Raw genomic sequence first — 20,188 nt, 5'->3', positions numbered from 1 at the left:
AAGTTTCTCATTCACGCTGCTGCTGGGGAGGTTTGTTGTTTCCCTGAATTGCAGAAAAATATGATGGTACCTGGCTGCAGCCCCCAAACTCTCACTGGACAGCCACCCTGATCACTCCTCCTTCAGACCTTTATGGGGCTCTCCCTGTCAGCTTCTGTTTCAACTTGTTAATTTTCTGTGCCATAAGCAACATCAAATAGTCTCTTAGGCAACCCTTGAGTGCTGGGCTGGGAGTGCTCATCTCCTGGGTATGTCTGTATTGCCCAACAGAGCCATGTACAAAGAAATCCTGGAGGGCCTCTGTTCAGGAAGGGGTGCAGCTGGGTGAGCTCGTGTTCTCCTGGTTTATGGTTACAGGGTTACTCAGAGAGCCACTTCCAGTGCAACCACAGAACAGAATGCAGAGCATCAGTTTGGTATACCACATGCAATTATTTCCCTTAAGGGTGTCCTCTTCCTCGTGCCTTTAAACCAACCTGCACACATTTGTAAAAGAGCAAATACAGCTGTGAGACTCTAAGGGATTATCTATACTTGCAGTCTAGGAAGTTATGGTGAGTTCTCAAGTCAGAATTTGCATGGAATAATTCACTTCTCCCAGTTCCCAGTCCTCTGCTTTATCCCCACTGGCAACAAAATAAAAAACTATAAAATTAAGACTCTGCACCTGCTTTGCTTCCTAGAGGAATATAAATATTAATGCATGTAGAAAATACGGCAAGACAGAAGACTTCTTATACTGGCAAGAAAAATTTTCAACACTGAACATTTCCACAGTTATCTCCATCTTATTAAAAAATGTCAAGGAGACAGAAAGACCCATTCATTTCATCAAGCACTGAACATTTTTGGGAGAAAGTTTGTTTAACAAAAGCCTAATCAGCCTATTTAATTTCCTCCTTTTTTTTTTTTTTTTCCCCCCCTAGTTTTTAATTACAGCATGGAACTTCTACTGTGTCCTCTCTTGGCTTTTGTCTGAAGTCAGCAACTGAATTCCTCCGATTTCTGTTGGTTCAGGATCTTGGATGAAGACACTGAGGCCTCAAACTTTGATTGATAATATTTTCAACAAAAACCAACACAAATGTTCCAATAAGCCTGCAGGAATGACACTCCTGCCATCAGCTCAGTTGGTCCTGTAGACCTGTAGCACTGTGTTGTCAGGGGGCTACATGGGAATCAGCTTTGCCACCAGTTCTCTGAAGATTTCAAGCCAATCACCTGAACACCTTTCTGCCTCTACTGCCACCTTTTTGTACTACTTGTGTTCACTATTGGCAGCCCATTAACATTATTTGCCAAATATTTTGCAAATGTTGTGGTTTTTTACTAACTCCTTTTATTTACCTTTTTGTCTGTAGTCAGTACCACCGTAAATATTTTGATCCTATTGCATGTCTGGAATAGAAATGTTCATCTAGTGTTTCCTCATCCTGAGGGCACTGAAGTGAATGGAATCTGCCATTAAAACCACTGTTTTTAAGAAACCCAAACATTTTTCATCATTCTTAATGCAGTGAGAAACCATATCAAACAACTGGCTTTGGTAAGTCACTCATTTTCCTCTTGATTGATGCAAAAGCTGTATCTATCCTAAGGATACAAAGCTTTCCTTGAGCATTTGCAAATCTTCCATTAAAGCTTGGAAAGCTCTGAAAGTTACATTAAGGATGTTCACAAATCTTTCCCCCCTTTAATAGTATAATTACTTGATTGGTTTGATTATAAATCAAAATCCAAGTGAAGAAAGATTCATGTGCTTCATATAAAATGAATCACAGGGAAAACATTTCACAATTAGCAGACACTCTTGCCTTACCTGCCATAACTTCAGACACATGGGCATGCCCAGCTTGGCACCCACCTCTGGCTTCAAGGTACAGACTGACGTCTTGGATGGCAGCTCCAAAATCTGAATCTGACATCAGAAAAACAAGAGGAGTTGGTTAGGCTCCAGGTCAAAATTCTGTTGTTAAAAACACAAGTCTTTTAAGGTGATTAAGGTTAGTATAAGCTCTTCCAGTAAAAACTGTCTGGAGGAAACTGAGAAATGCATGCTAAGTTGGAGCTGTAAGGGGAATCTATAGCTAGCTAAGGAAGTGCATTGTTTTAGGTAAGGCCAGACAAAACTTCTAGAATGAACACATCCTCTTCTTCCACTCTTCTATTTAATTACAGCCTTCTTTTCAAACAGTGGATGACACTGTGCATACAACAGACAATACTGCAGACCGCTCCATCTGAACACACCCCCCTGCTTTCTTTTCCTTTTTTCCAGCTCCATTGCTAATTTGTTTGCTGTATTCACCTGTGAACACTTGCATTCTCTCCTCTGTGCTGTTATGGTAACACACAGCTTGCATGGAAATAGAGGCAGTGTATACATGCAAAATTATTTATTTTATTTACTGCTGACTGCACTAACAAATCATAATCCCACTACTGGCTAAGACTGGTTGCAGCAGTGTCTGCACACAGGTATTTTTAACACAATGTTGTCTGACCCTGTCTAAGGCAGCGTCAGACAATGCTATGTTAAACACCTGTTCTCTCTACAGAGCAGTTTCCATTGCTGCTTGCTCAGATGGTAATGAATCACAGACCTGGTTTGGGTGGTTTTGATTTCTTTTTTTTTTTTTTAAACATTGGGCAAGTTGTTTCTCTGCCAAGGAAGTAGCTCATTTCCACCTCGGGATGATGGCAGGCAAGATCAGGGGAGTCTGCCTTTTCAGTTTGGCACTGGAAGATTTTGAGACTCTTGATTGACACAGCAGTGCCTCAACTCTGGGCTGGTTCTCAAGCCTGGAACTCTGGAGAAACAGAAGCTCTTGGGTATCGAAAACCTGCTGCCAGGAATGTTGCTATTTCTCACATGTATACTTAATCAGCAAGGTGATCTTTCCTTCTAATTAAATAAACAATGGTCTGCATTATGTGGTAAAATTAAGCAACTCGAACCATTTGATAAATCCAGCATCACCAGCCACTCTAGGCTCTTCCAGAATGTGCAAGAGCTCAACAGCGCTGTTGGGCAGCCCCAGTGGTGTGAATTTCCTTAAGCATCTGAGATGAGGTATTACCCAAATATGGTTCCTCTGGGAATCATCAATCAAGACCATGGCAGCTGTGATGGCTTTCCAATCCCAAACCTTTAGTTCAAAGCTTGCCAGAACATCTTCCTATTTCTAGAGGCTGTCAGCTAGCCTGCCAAAAGCCAGCTGCACTCTAGGACTGTGAGTACAGTGTACTGCACATAACATACAGAATGCTTTCAAAAGCCACTGAGCAATAGGGCAGGAAACTGTTCTCCAGATTTGAGGAATAGTGGCTACAGCCAAGAGCCATCCAGTCTGCAGACCAAACCTGGGAACAGACCAAAGTTTGATCATCTGGGAATTCTGGTTCTTTGGAGCTACACTCTTAACAAAAGATGCTTTTCTCTCATCAACTTTCTTGCTATCAACATAATGACCAAGTTAGCTGTGGCAGGAAACGGGCTATAAATATGAAGATGACCTGCCCTCATCTTCTCTCTTTCATCACTGTCTCTCCAAAGGGCATTGCCTCCTAGGCAAGACCAAAATTGCAACTTTTATGTAATAAAGAAGGCTAAGTGTGCAGTGATAAATGCACTTCTGCAGGTTAAAAGAAAAAAACAAACCTTCTTTGCTTTACCTTGACTAAAAACAGATGAACTGGTACAAGGGCTACAGTTGGGCTTGCAAAGGCCAAAGAAAAACAATAAGAAAGGTTTTGTGCAGAAGACAGGCAGGCATGAGCTGCTGCCCGAACTGGATTGACAGTTCCAGCGACTGTCTGCGTTTAAGGCAACTGAGCCTTAGAAATAAATACTATTTCACATATTTTGACAACTGTAACCTAAAACTTGAAGTTCCGTGTTTATATTGGTTTTGCTTAATAGGAGAAAGATTTGCCTTTGCCTGAGGTTAATAGTGTTCCTGGGTGGCTAAAACTGGCCACAAGGAAACACACCCTTTCTTTTTTTCACATTAATAAAGCTTTTAACATGTTTCTGGCAAATTGGCAAGAAAAGTGCATGTAACTCATAATTGGTGATTTAAATGCAATCATGAACAAATAAATGCCTGTTCAGATCTCATTATTTATGGACTGAACCTCCTTTAAGACAAAATTACTCTTTTTTTGGACACCAGCCAAGCATAAACACTTATTAAGTCTTAATTTTAATCATAAGCTGCAAATGTACTGTGTCTCACACAGTGCTGCCTATTTGGAAGCACTATATATTATGGGAGCTTATGTGAATTTATTGAAACATGACACAGTTCTAATGCAAAGGTTCACACACAGAGTGGAACTCTTCTAACTCAGGAGACTGCAAATCATTCTCCTCTTGCAGGACCCAAGCAAACAAATGAGAATAAAACAGAGATGAGTTGTAAGTGACACCAGTGTAAACATCTTCTGTTTGGGTCAGTTGATTATTTAATTCTTCATTACTGCGACTTCTCTGGCTGACATGAGAATGCACTTGTCAATTTTGTTTAACTTCAGTATTATTGAGCACTGCTGTAAAATGGAGGGAGTTCTTTGTTTGATCACAACAAGGTATGGGACATAGAATGGTTGTATTTACTGGTGCAGTGGCTGTGTCCGCAGGCATATCTAGTTCTATAAAAGGCTGAACGTTCTGGCTAGAGTCAACAAAGTACTTAAATATGTGCTTAACTTGTGTACAATAAAATCACATTTTCTTGCAATACAGGCACTTATTACTTTGTGTATAAAATATGCAAATTTCAGTTTCAAGATACACAGCCTATAGTAGAGAAAAGCATGGGAACTTTCATGCTCATCAGCAATTTGCACTTAGCTACACTATTTCTTTTCATATTTATGACACCTTTTTCTTTTTCATCATTTTGGTATTTTGATGTCAAGTATTTGGTAATATTTTTGTGTGATGTCCTCAAACAGTCCATTCTAGAAAACAAAACTAATTTCTACAAAGCAGAAGTGGACATTGCCAACAAAGCTGTCAGTCAGTGAGTGCTGTGATAGTGGCATTAGATACGGACTTATCCAGTAGGAACTGAAACGAACCCTGCAATTATCTCACACAGAGCAAACCTCTGGCTGGTAATAGTAATTCAACTATTTCCAGCCCCAGTTCCACGTAAGGAATTAGCCTGGGGTGAAAGACCATGTATTGCATTACAAATCACCTGCACCTCCCCTCTTCTTGCCAAACCAAATTCAGCTGCAGATAGAATATAAGCTCTTCCATCTGAGGACAGACCTGCTGACCATTACTTCCCCAGAAGGGTTCTCATTCCCAGTATTCAGCAGCACCAGAAGAGTTTTCAAAACTCCTACATTAGATCAGCAGCAGCTGCAAACACTTAAATGCCAGACAAATCTTGGGATGGTATCCTTGTTATTAAAGCAAGAGTTATATAATTCATTAATCCTTGTGGCAGTAAAATTAGTGATTAAAACCCCCAAAGATTTCTTGTCCTGCCTGCTCTTGAGCAGAGAATTCAACGGCACTGATGTTTCCCCTCCTCAACTATGTCATTTCAGTACCAAAAGCAACCTCTCAAGCACAGAGAAAGAGACACTTCCTACCTCCTCCAGGCTTCTGGCTGCCATGGCCATTAGCCAGCGTCCCTGTGCCACCTTTAACAGAGAACATCTGCAGAATCCCACATGCTCCGTGAAGACAGAATCCGTCACTGAAGTCCGTCCCTCTGCTAAATCCCACAAGCAGATCCTCTGGTCGCGCCCCTGACTGTTACAGTAAAACAAGTTATCCATGAGCTGCGGTCTGAGGAAGCCTGGCTGCCTGCAGGGCAGTAACTCGAACTGGGTCTTTAGCAGACAGCAAAGGACCAAGCTTCAAACAGCTTCTGTGGGGCTTTTAACTGGGTGTTTCGTGAAATGTGGGGGAGTTCAGTGTCCCTGAGACCACCACCCTTCTGCCGACGGCAGAACTGGCCAAGAGGTTCAACCGTCCCTGGGAGGGGGGAGGGCCTGGGAGCCAGTCAGACACACTGCAGTCACAGAGTCTGTTTCCTTGTGCAGAGAGACTTGATCAGGCTGACTAGTGCTATTTATATGTGGGAATATATTTATAAAGTCTCATGAGCATTTGAACACACACAATAAAAAATAGTTGTATTTTATCATTGATTAGATCTAATTTAAAAGGAAACAAAAGTATCCAAAGATTCACACATGTAACACTCATTCACCTAGCAATGAAATGGAAATGTCATGTGGTGACAGATGAAAGACAAACAGCAAGACAACAAAGAGCTCATCAGAGATAAATAAAATGTGACAATTATTCAGTGGTCAACTTCCCACAGCCACAGGAGGGCAGAGAGGGCTCCTAGGACTGTGCATGTGTGGAGACACAAGGGAAAGGGACTGGCAGTGACTGCTGAAGGAACCTCTGCTGTGGCTGAAACACCCAAGCCCAGAGTGCAGCAGCAGCAGCATCCGAGGTACGAGCGCAGCTCCCACAGACTCCTGGCACAGCCCCGTCCCAGAGGCTTTGCGCTGCTCCCAGGAAGGCAGAGCGAGGAGGCCACACAAAGGGCACAGCAGGAATTGTTGCAGATTTACATGATCCCACTGGCTCTGGAACAAAGTAGCACTGTGCAGAAGCTTCTAATTCATAAACTACTGTAGCACAGGATGTATGTCCTCATGCTATCACCAGGACAAGGAGTCCTCAAAAATCCCTTACCCATGTCTTACTTTAATTAGCAGTTATCAGCTGAAGAAGTATGAAACCAAAACAGAGGAGATGTAAATCTACAGACTATTGGGACTTCTTCAACATCAGTGCTGTTCAGCTGAATGACATTTACTGCACTGGGGATACAAACAGTGTGATACTGCAAGAAATTGTTGTGATTTAGCTTTACAAGAGAGAAATATAAAATACAGGTAAATGCTGTCCTAAAACTGCACTGTTATGTGAAGTGTCAGAATTATTCAGCAAAAACAGAGGTATGGAAAAACTCCCTAATTATACAAAAAATGTTCATTCAGTATGACTTTATGGGGGAGAGTGCTGATAATTGTACTTAGGCAGATAAGAAATAGAAGTGCTAATGAGTTCCACTGTATATTATGAGATGTCTTCTCTAGATAAACATGTCAGAACACCTCCTAATCATACAGACACCTTGGCATCTACTCTAGATCACCTGTCTAATCCAAAGTACACAAATCTTCCTGACCTTCCCTTGCTAAACAAGAACAGAAGGTATTTTGCAACAAAGCAAAAGCATGAAACTCAGCATGCTTGCTCATTTTCAGTCTTCCACTCTCCATCTCCGATTCTTCTCTTCCTTACTTCCTTTTTCTCTATCTCCCCTTTATTTAAAAATTATTTTTTTCAATCTTCCCCAAGAACCAGCAGTGAAAGGTTTGTCAGCTTCAAATCCAAGTGTATTTCCTTGACCCAAAGACCTCACCTGTTCTCGGTAAAGACACTACAGGTCACAAGTTGTTATGATGTCATAACATACATCATAAAAAAATTAATTGTATCCTTCTCCCCTGCTTTTTATTCTAGAGTTTTTCTGTCTTTTGTACTTCAGTACATTTCCATATGTGTTGCAGAAACTTTAAGTGACTCCAGAATTAAGAGAATCCTTTGTGTACCTGCCCCTCCATTTTTTTCTTTCAATCACAGAGACAAGAATATGTCACAGAGACAAGAATAATATCACTGTTTTTTGCCTGCTTTGCTAACCTGAGAAGCCTGTCTTTACCACCCATTGTCTCCACGCAGTAGACAGATTTTCTTCCATGGCCATCCAATGCTGTGTCCACTCTGTGTGTTCTCAGGTTCCAGACATGGATAAACCCACTCTCAGACCTGGCAGTAGGAAGAGATGCCTTTAGTGTGAGCACTGCATGGAGGTGATAAGAGTCTGATGCTCTTCCTTTTTGTTTGCTTGTTTGTTTTGTTTTCAAAACTGAAGCTGTATGCACAAGTTACACACCCATCATGCAAAACCATGCATGCTGTTGTTTTCCCCAAAAACACTTTGTCAAAATAATACAATTCAAAAGGAAACAACCATATGACACTCAGCATAACCAGAAATCCTGGTGTATTTACCCAGAGTAAAGAAGGGGGGTATCAGGTTCTGAGCCTCCACAGGAAAAATACAGGGTGTGGACTGCAGCACTGGTACCTCTGAGCACAAACTGTGGATCCGGAGGTGGCAGAGCCATCAGAGCAGTGAACTGTGGGGATGAGAAGCAGACACTGATATCACAAAAGATAAGGCAGCCTAAAGTGAAATAAGAACTTTAAATATATTCTGAGCAGGACACTTGCTTCTCCTCTTTCCTCTCTGAATTTTCATTATTGATTGTTCTTTCTATTTGCCACCCAGTTGAGGGTGAAGCATTTCCTCTTAAGATGAGCTGACAAAGCAGGTGTCCAACCTGCTCTTTGCTGCATTCCTCTCTCAGCAAGGTGCTGAGCTGGCCACGCGCACGCACCTCTCACACACTTGTAACTCCTAACTCAGTCAGCTGCTCTCCCTGTGCTAAAGGGAAGAGCTACAAAATACAAGAAACTTGACACCCATAATTTGAGTGGGCAAGCAATTTATCATTCTGCTTTAGCCCCTGGCTAAGTCTTTCCCCTTCCTCCCCACAGAAATACTACTTTTGTGTTTTTTCAGAAAAGCATTGCAGTGAATGTATCAATTGAAAAGAATTTCAGATCACAGAATCACAGAATCACTGGGTTGGAAGAGACCTTCAAGCATTGAGTCCAACCCATGCCCTAACACGTCAACTAAATCATGACACCCAGTGCCACATCCAGTCTTTTTTAAACACATCCAGGGATGGTGACTTCACCACCTCCCCTGGCAGACAATTCCAGTACTTTATCACTCTTTCTGTAAAAAAATTTTTCCTAATATCCAACCTATATTTTCCTTGGCACAGCCTAAGGCTGTGTCCTCTCGTTCCGTCAGTTGTTGCCTGGAGAAAGAGACCGACCCCACCTGACTACAGCCACCTTTCAGGAAGTTGTAGAGTGGTAAGATCACCCCTGAGTCTCCTTTTGTCCAGGCTAAACAACCCCAGCTCCCTCAGTTGTTCCTCACAGCACTCACATTCCCAGCCCCTCACCAGCCTCATTGCCCTTCTCTGGATGTGTTCAAGCATCTCAACGTCCTTCCTAACCTGAGGGCTGAGAACCGGACACAGCACTCCAGGTGCGGCCTCACCAGTGCCAAGCACAAGGGAAGAATGACCACCCTGCTCCTCTGGCCACACCATTCCTGATCTAGGCCAGGGGCCATTGGCCTTTTTGGCCACCTGGGCACAGGGCTGGCTCATGTTCAGCTGCTGTCACCAGTGCCCCCAGGTCCCTTTCTGCCTGGGCACTGTCCAGCCACACCGTCCCCAGCCTGTGGCATTGCAGGGGGTTGTTGTGGCCAAAATGCAGGACTTGGCACTTGGACTTCTTAAACTTTATCTTATTGGACTCTGCCCATCCATCCAACCGTTCCAGGTCTCTCTGCAGAGCCCTCCTCCCTTTGAAGAGATCGACACACACTCCCAGCTTAGTGTTGTCTGCAAATTTACTGAAAGATTCAATACTCTCATCCATGTTGATGAGTTGGGAGTGATGATCATTTCTACACAAGAATCCCATTACTCCAGAGTATTTTAATTTTTGGTTCTAAGCATGGTTTCTTGAAAAATAAGTGCAGCACCTCTATTAATTGACTACTGTGCTAAACATTTTATTCCAAGGGGTTTGTATTCCCTAACGGATCAAGAGATGGATCTTATCAGCTTCATGTCAAATGTGGTCTGAATCAGCACAGAGCAGGAGAGGTATATGCGGGAGCAGGCTGCCCTGTTCCACACAGGAAATGCAGAGGACAATTCCTGGTGAACTGGAATCACAGGGACAGCCCGTGTGATCCCCACAGGCACTCACTGCTCTGGCATTTTCAGGTATTTCCCTTCACATTAAGAGCTTTGCAGGCAGCTGTGCACAAGCACTGGAGAAGGATAAGGACAAATTTTCTGTGTTCTGCCTTGTTGCAAATGACCCTCCAGACCTGTGCTGAGACAAGGCAACCAGCAGCTGATTCAACTAGAAGTAGAATTTGCAGTTCATTAGAAAATACATTACAATGTCCATTACAAGAAATGTTTTCACCATGAACAGTGTTTGCTCCCTGTGGCATTACTAACCACACTTGTATATCTGCTTCTTCCTTTCTGACCTAACCTCACATAGAAAAGGGCAGCTTTTGCCACTGCAGGTGTCACCTGTCATCACTTTTTCCCACTCATGCATATATTACCCCAGACTAAACAAAAAGATTTCTAAATTCAGTAAGGGAAGATCAGCAGGTGTTTGTCTGCCTGCCAGTTCACAGCACAGAAATTGCAGAGAATCAGAGAGGAGTGCAAGAGCTACAAGTTCCATGGCAAAACAGCCCAACTTTTCACCCCAGTACCAACTTTCAAATTGTGTTTAATGGATACACTTGCTAATGCACTGTATTTGCAGGTCTACCTTGAGTGTTTATAGATCAAGTTATCACCATGGAATCTATAGGTTCTAATTAAATGCAATTATTTTTTTAGGGCTAGTGATGAAACAGGATTCTTCAGCGTAATGTGCAGTTTTCTCTCAAGAGCACTGTGTAATTAGGTATGAAAATAATGAGCTCAGTGGATACCCTCTGTGTTTTAGGCCCTGACTCATCCCTTTTATGAAGCTGTTGGATGATCCAGACTCATGGCAGGCTGAAGTAAATTTTCAGATGTATATGATGTGCAGGTTCACCCCCACAGTGAGATGCAGCTCCCAAGTTCCCATCAGCAACATGCTCCACCTGTGTTATAAACCTGTCAGACCAAGGACTTTGTCACCAAGGGACACCTCTTTGGGGCACTACAGCTGAGTGCTGGTGCCCTCAAAGTGTTCTACAACCAGATAAATAAAAGAGTAGCTAAGCACTTGTCAGAGAAGCAGGGTCCCACCTCACAGTGGAGCAATTCTGGCTTACTGCACTGAGCAAGGAAGCAGAACTGAGGCAACCCAGAGGCTATCTGGGATTACAAGGCAGGTTTTTAATAGCATTTTTCTAATTACTGACACAGAAGTTTTTGCTGACAGACAGTAAGTGTGTGCGTGGCTATGGGAAGGGTTTTACCCGGCATGAAACAGACACTACTAATGCATGTCTTTACAAGGATGATATTTCAGAAAAATCCTCAGACCAGTTACAGGAAAAAAAACTACTGAAAACATACTTCTGAGCTGTGAGCTATTGAAGGGACTTTTTGCTCCTAAGAGTCTATCTCTTTTCTTGCTTTTCTGCTAATCAAATGTGAATCTGGAAACTTGGCTTAATATTGAACCTAATATTTATTGAGTCCTTATTACTTCCTATCATGATTTGGCAAATGAATGGCAGTGTGACAGAATTTAGTGTCTCATTTTCCTTCCAGCAGGTGCTGAACTATAAAATCGCATCTTTGCTGTCTTTTTTATCCATGAGCTTGGACAAGTCACTTAAGGCAAGATATAGTAAAAAGTTGTTAGGTACCTATAGAAAGTCCCAGGAGGTTGCAAAGAGATGGAAATTTGGGGTACTGGTACTTTAACAACTCCAAGAAAGCATCAACCTGCTCCTGTTGACACACAAGCATGCTCAAAAAAATGACATTTAGCCTACCTTCAACTCACCAAGTAGCCCAGTCTCTACTTCACAGGGATAATGAAGTACATTGTGGTGTACTGACTCAAACAGATAATAGTTATAGTGTTTTGCTAAGCAGACAGCTACAAACATGCTAAATATGATGATTGTGAGATGGTTAAAGCCTCTGGGGAAATTTTTCAAAAGTGCCTAAGTGATTTAGAAGCCTAAGAGTCATTTCCAAATGAATTTTCAATCCTACATCTCTAGGACTTTTTAAAGTTTCACCCCAGGTGTCTAAAAATGAGTTCTCTAATTAGCACAACATTTATTTTCTTGTTAACTCTATCTAGCCTCAGGGAGACCAATCTGTTCTTGTTAACTGGGGATATCTGCAACAAATTTAATTAAATGAATTTGCTTAGTATTTAGTCTGGTCTGAGAGCAAAATCTAGCTCAAGGGCTTGAACAAGCAAAGTGCAACCTACAGAATAAAGTACATTTAAAGGCATTTCTGGGCTACACTATATGTTTGGCCCTTTTATCCTCCTGCCTCCTGTGAAAGGAGTGAAAAGACATGAATACATGAATCATTTTGCTCATGGCAGTATTTGCTTGCAAGATGGCATCACCTGCAAGAGAGGCAACAGCTCACCATCAGGCTCTTGGTTTTTTTAAAAAAGATGTTCCACTTCTTATTTCTTCCAGCCTTCCCTGCACTGTTAACAGCACTGTCCTTCAGGAGCTGAGCTACACTGATGTGGCACAGACAACGAGAAGGATTTTTCACAGAGTGCACTGCGAACCCTTGGGGTCCTGCACAAGTTACGTTTGCTACACAAGTAGGGAGTGGAAACCCAGCTGCTCAAATGAGGGTTTCAATTAGTGAATGGCTGAGTGCACCACACAGGAGGTACCAAAAAGGGTTTTGTCTAAGAAAATGCATATGCTAAATGCCACAACAATTAAATTTCCTTCAAAATTATGTTATTTTAAAGAACAATTCACTATTAATATCCCTCACAAATCTTACTTTGCTTAGGCTGCAATTAGAATAATCCTCAAACCATTTCAATTTCTATGCAGTGGTATTTCAGTATCATCACTTCAGCATTTGATATAAAAAAGTTAAGCTTTTATTTAATGAGAGTCATTTAAAATATGTAAATGTCAAAAGGATTACCTTAGAAAAATCTCTCAGAGAATTAAAAACATTAACAGATTCCCACAGGAAAAATTCCAGCAGAATTCAGCAATTCTCCTGTTCCCACTCCTGTCACTTGTATTTCTATCACACATTGAAGCAAAAACAAATTGCTATTAAAATATCATCCAAACACCCTCCTCCCCCTAACAAACTACACAGTTCACTTTAAGATACCAACTGCTCAAGCAAAGACAGGAAAAAATCCTCTTCTATTTTTCTTTAGGCTTATTTAGAGTAGTAAAACCTCAGTGGTAAAAGAGCTTTTTCAGGTATAGGAGAAATAAATCTCCCTAGGCATGTCTGGCAAACTGATTTGGGACTGAAACCAGCAGGTGTGCAGACATAATTACTACTGCAAAATATCCAACACATCCAGGTGTGCTCACAAACAGATACATGAAATCCCTGTTATTTTTTGACAATTCCCAGTCAACCAGGTGCCACCCTCCCAAAGGAAAAATCAGAGCAAAGAATGAGTTGAGAAAGATGTGAATAAATTGTTTTTCCCCCTTTCCAGGTTTTTTCATTCATACAAAAGCCCTTTTTTAGCCTGCAGTTCTGTGCCTACCTGCACCCCCTGACAAACTAAGCACTGTGTCACAGTACTCTGTGCATGAGAGCATTTGGGAAGTGGGTCCTGGGCTGCGACTGCAGAGGCAGTTAGTGCAAACAACAGACTCCTTCAAGTTAATAGCGCAATGCAAACAATTTTGTTTGTTCCATTACATTTGCAATCTCCACCATTAAAATCCAGCGAGCAGCCTTTGCAGTATGAGCTTTCCAAAAGCAACGTTCCTACGTTTCCAGCCTCCAACCACTGTAGACAGAGAGATTTCTCAGTGGTGAAACTTCTCTCAGCCCAACCAACGCCCCATACCTGGGCTGCCGGGAGTGCCGTGGCCTTTCCTTGTGGCTCAACAGCTGCAGCAGAGCCCAAGGGTCCCGGAGCACGCGATTCCCTCACTGAATTGTGCAAGAACACAGCAGCACTTGGAAATACCTTACACATCCCTGCTTGTCACAGAATGCCATTTGGTTCTATGGCACTTCTGAGAAGCAGAGAATGGGAATTTAGCGCTACAAGAACTCATTCAATCAGTAACATTTCCATACATCATTAAAAGAGATGCCAGACAAATCCACGTGAGTTAAACGAGCTGAAGTTCACCTCATCTGACTGCAAAAGTGAAATTTTTATAGGTTATTGACTACAAATGGTCTGAAAGTAGGTATATGATTTGGTAAACAATTCTTCAGACATGTTGTGACAAATTTTTAAGCCCAGCTTTTCATTTTGCATGTACAAACCAAAAAATACCAGAACACAGTGAAACGGGGAAGTCAGCAATACAAAGAGACGTTGTGAGACTGAAGAAATTTCTTTGCACCTGAGGTGAAAAGTAACTCAGCTGTACAAAGAAATGCCTTTCTGGGTCCTGCAGCAAGGTAACACACAAAAAACACTTAGGAACAGTGAAAATCCCAAACTAAAAGCCAGGCACACTGCCTTTCTGACACTCACCCCAGCTGCCCGAAACACAGGATATGTCCATTGTGTGCAAAGACAGAAACATGCACTAGCCAAAGTAAAACCAGCAGAAGCCTGATCAAGAGATGTGGGAGTGCTACACAAACAGTTTCAAAGGTCAGAGCCCCAGAAGATATGAAAATTCATTTGTCAGTCATGTAAGAACGCAGCTTTCAGTTTAAAACTCCCATTTCTATCTTCATTTCTAAACTGAGTTAGAAACTGTATTATGCTTCTACGGTTTCTTTAAAGCAAATTTAAATAATAATTTACTTCAAGTGGAAATTAGAAATCAGTAGAAAATTTTAAGAAGATGTCAAGCAGAAATGAGAATTAGTGGAAGTTTTTGATTTAACCAGTAAATGTACTAATAAAGCACTCTTAATTTTCAGAGTTAAAGGATAACAAAAAGCTTTCTTTTAATTGCTTATTTTTCATATTACTATTCACTTATGACTGCCAAAGTAGAGATTAAGCACAGTGATGTATATCTGCAAGGCTTTCTGACTTCAAGACCTAATAAATTATGATAATAATAATATTTATTTTTTAAAAAATCACAACAGTGGACTGGGAGCATTCATTAGTTTGTGCTTGCACCAGAAAATATCATATCCAGATACTGTAGACAGATTTCTATCTTGCTTGCAAAACTTGCTAGTTAGCGACACATCAATGTCAAAGGGAATGCAGTGATTTATATGACCTAGTTACAGAATCCTTCATTAGCCGGTATCATAAACCTGTTGCCACACAGCCAACATTACAGCTGACAAGAGTCCTTCCTCTTACAGGTTGGGAACACTAAATACTGTCAGAGCTTTCATTCTAAATAGTCACCAAATCATTTCTAATGACTAACAATGAATGCCTGCTCAGAAAAACACTTCAAAAGTCTCAGTTTGAGGAGTGCTGAGAACCTCCATTTCCCACTGACTGCTAGGGAAGTTAGGAGTTCATCCTTTCTCAGGAGATCCCCCAAATTACCTTCTCTCTTGACATTTATACAATGAATGATGGAGGTTTCCACATTTTAATTGTATTAGTCAATGGACAGATAGCAAGCAAAACTGCTTATCAGCAACTGGTGATATGCCAAGAAATCTTATGGGAGCAGGGGAGAAAATGACTAATAACCGTCATGCAATGCAATGCATTTTTAATGATTTCCACTCAGATAATGGCTCCTCCCAGCATTAGCACCCTTTTTGTCTGTAAGTATTCCTTACCTGAAAAAGGCTAAGCCACAATATATTAAGATTTTAAGTAATGAAATTTGCAAGAAAAATGTATATAAATATCTGTGTGTAACCTTCAAGAATACTGAAACCCAAGCTTGCATCTTGAGGCTCAATTGCAAATACTTCCATCTGCAATTTTTAAAAAAGTCACTGTACAACAATTACTTTCTATATGAAAACATAGTTTCAGCATGGGAACAAAACTAAGAATGATTATAATCATTTGAAAGACACTGAGTTAGCATATGGATCTCATTGCCACTTACACATTTTGGTCACTGGAACAAAAAGCTATTAATCAATATGTAAAAGCCATAAATTAATGTAAACATTAATCATTCTAATACTCCCCCTGTGTCAGACTGATAATTTTTTTTCAGTCTTTCATTCTGACATATGTGCCTTCAGCTATCAGCTGCTTGACCTTTTTTAACACAATTAAACATTTTGGGCATTGCAAATCTTACTGAAGTAAACATTTTGGAGACAGACAAATATCATGGATACATTTACGCCAAAAATATGGGGTCTGAAAACATGAGAGCCCCTGCTCATGTTATTGCACTAGCTTTTAACAAGGGAGCCTAAAATACAGCGTGAAATACAGCTGAAACAGATGAAATTCTAAAATTTCATAAACAGGTTCAATTTGCAAATGAGGGAAAAGACACACATCTGTTTTATTTTCTGGAACCATTAATTGCTTGGAAAAGTGCAATGATGTAACTACAGTCAGCCCTGTTTGGAGAAAGAAAGCATAAAAGCCCACAGGAGTTCAGCTCTACAACACACTCTCCATAAAACTATTTGGGACAGAAAAGACAACAAATGATTCATCACTTTGCAAACTTGAAGAATACTAATACACATTTATATATGCACAAAGTTAAAAAAAAGGATTTATCTAAGTCTCTCTTCACCATAACATCAGACCTAGAATGAATTTAAGTTTGTACATGTGATAAATCACTGAAATCTAGCAGAAAATTGATGAGCCAAGGACCATCAAAAGACTGTTTTGAGTAGCCTCCAGTTCAGCCATGCATAACAATCTGTCAGCCACGGGGCTCTGTCTGCCCATCCTCCTTAATTAGGGGTGCTGCACAGTGCAGCATCAGCCACAAATCTCTTGGTTCCAAGAGCTAATAATGTCCTCAGATAGCATGGACTAATTAAACGTCTTCCAGACATTTTTGCAGACATTCCGGCAATAATCTTGTTTGGTAACAAACTATTAAAAAGAATTGACAGAGAAGAAATATATCAAGTTGTTACAGCAACTAAAGTTATTTAGGCCAGAATTATGTGTCTGCAATTAAGGATTCTGTAACTCTGAGCAATTAAAATATCACTTTATTTGAAAACTAATTAATTCTAAACACATATTTTTCCCATGACAAACTTTTATGATTGTTTAATTTATTCCATTCTAATTACTTTAATTAATCTACTCTTGTATGATATTATACTGTTATTCTGGCACTTGACCAATGAAGACAGTAAATTGATTGCAGTTCCTTTGTGCAAGAGCAGAAACTGTCATGCCAGTTTCAACACCACGTTTATTTATTTGTCTGTTCTATTACTTTTCCTTTTCTCCCACAGGGCATAGGAACATGAAACACAGTACAAATCAGGTGACATTTTGTCTTCTATACTTTCTTTTTCCAAGTGTGAAATATAACAAGAGTTTTCAGAATTAAGGTAAAGTATATGTGACATGGTATTACATAATAAAATAGAACCAATAGTAAATTAATTTATACTTCTAAAATACAACGCTTATAATTGATTCCTGATGTACAGGACCATGTCCAGAGATGCTAGAAATGGAGCTGTTTCCATAAACGTTAAGGTCTGCCCAGGATCTGGGTTGATACATTCAAAGGAAAGGGAGAAAGTGACCAAATACCATTTTCATACCCATCTTAAAATTAAATTAATTCAGTATCTTTCTAAGTTTAAAAGACGGTGCATTTTAATTTTGCATCAAGTCTCCTTTGATTCAAATAAAACCAAAATATATAAATTATTTTATTACTCTACAAATATTATATTTGGATTAAGCTCTGATAAAAGCAATATATGTACAAATATTTTATTGCACATGAAGTTTGTAGTGCTGTATTTTATTTTGCCTTAGCCATACCTGAGGTAAAAATGACTGTTGATTACAGTCAGAACTCTTCAAATTTTTTGTTTTTTAATATGAACACCCCTGAACTTGGCAGTTCTCGCTCATTTGGTGGGAGGCAATAGTGAGACATGACACTTTATGAAGACATAATGAAGCAATCTACTTTTCATGCACTTTTAAAACTTCAGCTTATGTTCTGGGCTTCCTTCTGCTTATGAAATACCCCCGTATGTGTACGCCTCACCACGGCAGAGATGCCGTGCAGAGGTAGGCAAATAAATTAACCTGCACTGCAAGATGAGCTCTGACAGCGCTTCCCAAAATATTTCTTTTAGTTTAATGACACAGTTTACATTTCATAGAATTAAAAAGACAAGAACAAAATACATTCACAAAATACATATTCATTAAAATAAAATAAAAAAAGACTCTGCAATTAGCTGAACAGGCTACGTACTTCACCAGCATATGGTGGGAGATGCATTAATATCAGAATACTATACCTATTTCCTACCCCATATTTATATTGCCATTTGTTTCATAACAGTTAAAAAATATACTTTAAAACTGCAAATAGCAAACAAGATAAATTTTCATAAACACAGAAGGAATATTAAATAAGCAAGGGCAATTCCTATTTGTGACCAGCTTGTATTTTAAAATCCAAATTTTGGATCTGATTTATGCCTGTCCGAACTACCAGATGATATCGGTGAGACTGCTCAAATGAGGGAGGGTTTGCAGGGTCTGTTCATTACGCCAGTATTTCATAAAGCATTTTCTCCTAGGCAGCTTTCTGCATCTGTGTAAACAGCACATCTCTGAGACCAGAGTTACTCCACATCCTTCTCTGGAGATGGAGAAGCTGTAGGCAGGGACAGTAGGTGACCTCCCAAGGTGGCACAGTCCCTAGAACTGGGATTAGGCCTCCACTCACTGACTCCAGGCACAGACGGTCCCTTCCCAGGGACCCTGAAATTCACGTGCCATGTGGTATTTTAAGAAACAAAGCAATGTAGACAGTCTGTATCAATTAATCAGATTAAAGCTTTAAATCCTTATTCAAGTCAGAAAAATCTTGTCAAGGTCAGAAACAAACTGCATTTCAGTAAAGACCATCACATTTGGTACTTAACACTTTACTTTCTCCAAGAACCCCTCAGCATTGAAAAGAAAGAAAAGACTTAGTATATACACCACTTTAAAATATATGACTCAAAATGACAGATTACTAAGTATTTTTATATTATGAAATATCTCTCAAAATTCAAGCTTAATTATTAATAGTACATGTCATTTTTCTACTAGGATTCCTGTTCCATACAGTGTAAGTATTTGGATAAGCCAAGTTATTGGAGAGCAACTTAGTTCAAGAACTCTAGTAGGGATCACTATAATTCCACTGCAAACAAGAACTACATTTGCAAAGCAAATATTACCTGAATATCAAATGAAAAAATTGATGTTTATTTTAACAGTTTAGGCTAAGCTTACACTTTATACATAACTGTTCTTTCATACCAGTTTGATCACATAAATCTACATTTATTTTACATAAGCATGTAGAATGCATTATTTAAATATGCTCATCTCCAAGCATACGAGCATTTGCTCATGTTAAACAGTTGAATTGTTTCATTTTAATTAAAATGTGAGGTATATTGATAAAAAACTGGTTCCATATGTAACAGCTTGAATACTGATGATGCTTAATTCTCAGTTTCTGGTGCTGTTTCCTGTGTCTGTCATGTTCTGACCAGTTAGTTTCTCTATGTTTTAACGAGTAACATTAACTACTATTTAGCAAATGGAGGGAAATTAACCCAAAGTTACAGACTGGAGCTCCAGTTTATATATTCAAATTCAAGCTTCACTCCTCTCATCCACCATTATTCCTGACCAAAAATGTGGTGAAAAATGCAACATTTTTCACTGTATTAATCTGAAACTTTGAACAATTCTGCCGTACCTGAACTTGAACTCCCAGCCTTTGAATTTGTGCTGAACAGCCCCCATTCTACCGTGCTTTTATGCTCGCAGGAACTGAAGTGTCAATCTTTCGTCAGATAATCAGATTATGTCATGTTCTGACCAAATTCATTAGGAAAACTTTTACCAACCCTATTATCTCAAACCAGAAAATCTAGATCAAAGTATAACCGATTTTACAGGACAATAAAACTGTTATAAATATTTAAACATTAATTAAATGACCCCTTTTGTTAAAAGTAAATAAATAATTGAAAGCTACTTCTGCTTATAAGTGCTATCGAATGCAACCATATTTATCACGTTCCTAAGAAAACCAGGTTCTATATATGGTGGAGAGTGGGGAGGAAAGCACTTAGAAGTCATTTGAGAAGATGGAAGATGGCTAGA

General features: G+C 39.9%; 1 protein-coding gene across 7 annotated transcripts in view; it reads right to left on the bottom strand.

Annotated features, from left to right (window-relative positions):
- GNB1L (G protein subunit beta 1 like) overlaps positions 1 to 20,188 on the bottom strand; it is a 52,636-nt gene that overhangs the window by 17,921 nt on the left and 14,527 nt on the right. For all 7 annotated transcript variants that reach the window (XR_015277796.1, XR_015277795.1, XR_015277797.1 and 4 more), the window contains 4 exons: positions 8,126 to 8,253; positions 7,754 to 7,879; positions 5,611 to 5,773; positions 1,820 to 1,918 (listed from right to left, as the gene is read on the bottom strand). Coding sequence is in view for 4 of the 7 variants with exons in the window: in XM_023937527.2 (XP_023793295.2) it covers positions 1,820 to 1,918; positions 5,611 to 5,773; positions 7,754 to 7,879; positions 8,126 to 8,253 (516 nt within the window). In the remaining 3 variants the exon portion in view is untranslated. The remainder of the gene's footprint in view (positions 1 to 1,819; positions 1,919 to 5,610; positions 5,774 to 7,753; positions 7,880 to 8,125; positions 8,254 to 20,188) is intronic.

Source organism: Cyanistes caeruleus, chromosome 18 (assembly GCF_971803275.1).
Source record: "Cyanistes caeruleus chromosome 18, bCyaCae1.hap1.1, whole genome shotgun sequence".
NCBI lineage: Eukaryota > Metazoa > Chordata > Aves > Passeriformes > Paridae > Cyanistes > Cyanistes caeruleus.
The sequence above is the reverse complement of the archived record's forward strand: the minus strand, read 5'-3'. Positions and strand labels throughout refer to the sequence as shown.